This window comes from Cupressus sempervirens, chromosome 10 (genome assembly GCF_028749045.1).
Source record: "Cupressus sempervirens isolate cs-2001-9-10 chromosome 10, ASM2874904v1, whole genome shotgun sequence".
Classification (NCBI taxonomy): domain Eukaryota; kingdom Viridiplantae; phylum Streptophyta; class Pinopsida; order Cupressales; family Cupressaceae; genus Cupressus; species Cupressus sempervirens.
Window position 1 is genome coordinate 369955865 of NC_143127.1, and position 4541 is coordinate 369960405.

A 4541-nucleotide genomic window follows, 5' to 3' on the forward strand; every position below is an offset into this window, starting at 1 on the left:
TTTTTTTGGCGAAACTTAATATTTATATTAATAATAACTGGTTCAAAAATGGCTCCCAAGAAAAGAAAACCAGATTGTCTTAGAATATTAAGAAGGTACTTAGCTTGATTCCATGTTATAATTCTTATAACTTGACTTCATTTATAATTCTAGATGTTTAATAAGAAATCATATAACATTATATAAATTAGTCTAATATTATAGAATTTTGTATTGTTGACAAAAAGTCTCAACATCAAATTTCATATAAAGATCAAAAGTATAGAGCAGTCCCATATATAAATCTAAAAAAAACAAATAATTAATATGATATCCAAGAACTATACAAGACCCTATCCTTATCGTTACTTTTCACTACAAATCCATCTAAGAGATACTCCTAACCCATGACATTGACATTGATGCTTCATTTCACACAAATGATACCCTTTGCAAAAGGAAGCTTCAACACCAAACTTTTTTTTCTCCACCGCCCGCCAACATTTCCTCTTGAGAACATGGATCCCACTCTCTAATTCCCTCTTCCCGCCTTCAAATCAGACAGGTGTAATCTCCATCTTACACGCTTGTGCGACTAAAGCTCGTATTTGTACCTGAACTCCACTACTTCATTTGACTAGTAGCGCCTGTAGCGCCAATATGGGCGGTGGGATCTATCATTGCTGCTACCTTTAACGAGCATCCAGTCAACAGAAAAATGATTACAAGAAGATGGATTAGAAGTTTTTCCCAACAATTGTAGGGACGAGACGGAGATTGAGAGGAGAGAGAGAAGGGGGTTTGGGATTCAGTAAACCCTAAACAATGCCAATGAACGCTAGGGCAACAGTTAAGTTGAGGCAACTTAGCAGGAGGGGAGATTCTTCGGGGAGTAAGAGGTGGAGCAGCTGCAAGAAGCTTTCAGAGTTGGGAGATGGAGAGCGAGAGCTTTGCAGGAACAGGAAGAATGTAATGGTGGTTGTGGATGCCTCTCCTGAGGCTAAAATAGCAATGCTCTGGGCTCTCACTAACCTTGTCAACAATCTGGATACCCTAATCTTGCTGCATGTCGTTCATACCACTCATTTGACTGCATCCAGGCGTGTTGATGGATCTTCTTGTGCAAATTATCTCAGATCCCTCTGTAAGGCGGGTAGGCCTGAGGTGAAGTGTTCTCTCTTTCATTATTTACTCTGTTTTTTTCCTTCCCCCGTTTCTCTGTCACTTCTTGTGCTTAGTTCATGTTCAGTGAAATTACAGGTTTTTGACTTTACATATGTGGTTGCAGTTAAATTGCTTGAATTGAAATCAAGAAATGGGCCAAATTGGGTTTTTTTGGCTGTGGTCTTGAATGATGCCATCAGTTTTAGTAATCTGTATTTTGGGTTTTTTATTAGATTTGTAATGCTTTATGATTCTGAATGGCCACTGTTTGTTTTTTGGAATAGGAATAGAAAATTTGGAATACGTTTTTTATGTTTCGTTTTGGTTCGTCAATTGGAATAGGGAATAGGAATACATATACCCATTTTGCCTCTAAAATGAGCTTATACCCATTCCAAAAAATAGCTGTTATTGGAATAGCCATTCCTATTCCCAATATTGCATTCCTATTCTCCATTCCTATGCCTGCAACCAAACGGACTAATTTAATTGTTTCGGGCTCCAATTTTATACGTGTATGTATTTTAAATCAGTTAAATTCTTCGGATTGAAATCAACAAATGAGTCAAATTATCTTGAATAATGCTCTTTGTTTTATTTCTCTGTTTTAATCCTCATTTAGGAAAATCTTATATTTTGAATATATATTTTTAGAAAATTTGTTTTGGGTTAGAATTTTACATATTTGCTTACATTTGAGTCACTTAGTTGTTTGGATTAAAATCTAGAAATGAATCAAATTATTTTATTTTAGTTCTTTGTCTTAATTGATAAGATTAGTTTAAAATTGTTTAGAAAAATTATTTTGGATTAGAATTTTACATATTTATTTACATTTGAGTCAAATCAAGAAATGGACCAAATTATTTTATTTTAGTTCTCTATCTTAATTGATAGGATTAATCATTTGAACTGTGTTTTCATACAAAATGATTCTGAAGTTTGGATGTTTTAATATAAAATTTTTCTGAAGTTTGGCCTCGAAATGGATATTTTGATGGAGGAGTTTCTAGAATTTAAACTATTTGTTTGGTTTTTCAAAGAATATGTATATAGAAAATGATCTAAAAGGATCTAATAATTGATATAATATTTATTCTTAATATCTACTATTTTTAAATATATTGAACTAATAATTATGACTTAAAACAAATCTTTTAGATCTAAAAGAACAACAAATTATGTGATGTCACATAAGTGTACAAATAAAATAGGACTTAGTGTACAACTATAGAACTTACTTTCTCTTGGATCTTTTTGGACACCTTGACAAAAAATAGGATGACGTGGTATTATATTTGATTTTGTGGTGCTGAAAACTTAGTTATAAGAGGGGACTGACCAACTGAGCTGGTGTAATAAATTGGGAGTGATTGAAAGTTTTTAAGTAAGTTCTTGAGAGAAATTTGTAATATAAAGACTCAATATATGTTGCAAAAAGAGAGAAAATTTGCATTAAATAAAGACATAATCTTACATCTATATTAAAAATTTGATATTAATATTTAAGAGGTTACTAACTCTTGACGAGCAACATTATACCATCCATCCATCTGAATGAAAATTTGATGGCTATGCTACTTTGCTTTTCTGTTATGCACAGGTGGATGTGCAAGCGGTTGTGATACAAGCTAGTGAAAAGGCTGCAACCATTGTCAACCAGGCAAACAAACTCCACATTTCAGTGCTCATACTTGGACAAAGAAGGCCCTCCTTGTTGCACAGGTTTCTCCTCATATAAACATCTTCATTTCTACTTTCAGAGCATTTGGAACCCTAAAATTGATTAAATTTGATTTTCAGGTTTCTTAGGAAGAAAGATGAGTTGGTAGACTACTGCATTGATCATGCAGAGTGCTTAACTCTGGGTGTGAGTAAACAGAGCAGCAGCATTGGCGGTTACCTCATTAACAGCAAATGGCACAAAAACTTCTGGCTTTTGGCTTGATTAATCATCATCTACAGATGACTGTAAATGCAACAAAAAACTAAGGGATTTATGCCTCTACTATTAACAGGCTAATCTTATTGTTAGCTAGTTTTCATCTCTATTAACATGCTAAGAAAACCTATTAACATGGTAATTTTCACTAAGGTTTGCATATGAATTGGATTACTGTTGGGAGGATGACCTCAGACCATTATAAGATGTAAATTATTTTGCTGGTTGGTGGTATATGATGTGTTAAATATCCTTACCATGTATATTTGGAGATAAAGCCTTGGAGTTTCTGCTCTTTGTGAAGCTTGTAAGAATATTTCTAAGTGATCATATGGTTTGATTATTTGATATTGTATTGTATATCACTAAATTAATTTTTTAAAGAAGAATGATTTTAGTGCTATTAGATTCTTGTAATCTATATTGAAATTTGGATTGATAATCTTTTGAATTAGATTGTATAAGTATTTTTTAACATCAATCGTTGTAATTCATTATGAAAATGGAAAAGGTCAAAAGATACGTAAGACAAGGTTGCAATGCAACAAAGTTCCTACTAAGATTTAGGAAGATTATTTTGTTGTAACAATATATTTATGTGAAAAAAGAGATTTTAAATAATATCTAATATGCACAATCACAATTATCTTGCCAAAAAAATGAAAAAATAAAAATAAAAATTATATATATATATATATATATATATATATATATATATATATATATATATATATATATTGCATATGTTAAATGTATTAAAATGAGTGGATGGAAACAATCAATTGATAAAAGGATAATTCAAAACTAGCTACAAAAGAATATAAGCAATGATAACTTAGATTAATTAAACATTTTTTATTTTAAGTTTGTGCAAATATTTGAGGGGCTTATGATTAGTCTAAATAATAAGAATTCATTAGAAAATGTTAGGATGGTTCTAATGACATAAAAATTAGCAATTTAAAAGAAATGTTGTATTGATAATCTTGTAAGTTTCAATGAATTAGCAAATAGATTACAAAGTGATACAAATAAGTTATCTACATTGATTAAAAATAAAATTTATAGATTTTTCTATTTTCTAAGTTTTTACAAATATAATATAATACGAAAGTTGTAAAGATTGACAAATTTTTGATAGGAATTTAATGTGAGCTACACAATCTACTATTTAATGACATTGTCTAAACACACACTAAGATTTGCCTCTACATTTTTGTTTGCCAGGTATTCTTAGTCTAAACAATTTTAAGAAAAAATATACTTAAAAAGTGTAGACTATTTACTAAAAGTTATTAAAATAAAATAATTTTATTTTTAATCCTTAATAATTAAAATTTTAATTATTTAATAATTAATTAATGAGAATAAGATTATGGAGTAAATTAGAATCATTATATTCACATAATGTAGAAGGAAAAAAACATGTACAAGATCAAACATTATAAGCATATTG

The 4541-nt window shown here is 30.3% G+C and overlaps 1 protein-coding gene across 1 annotated transcript; it reads left to right on the plus strand.

Moving 5' to 3' along the window:
* The first annotated feature begins 394 nt into the window (after nt 1-394).
* On the plus strand, nt 395-3488 carry LOC149534204 (uncharacterized). Its single transcript, XM_089803786.1, has 3 exons — nt 395-1143; nt 2747-2868; nt 2947-3488. The coding sequence occupies exons 1-3, from the start codon at nt 805-807 to the stop codon at nt 3089-3091; spliced, it is 606 nt and encodes a 201-aa protein (XP_089659912.1). The 5' UTR covers nt 395-804; the 3' UTR covers nt 3092-3488.
* Nucleotides 3489-4541: the final 1053 nt, after the last annotated feature.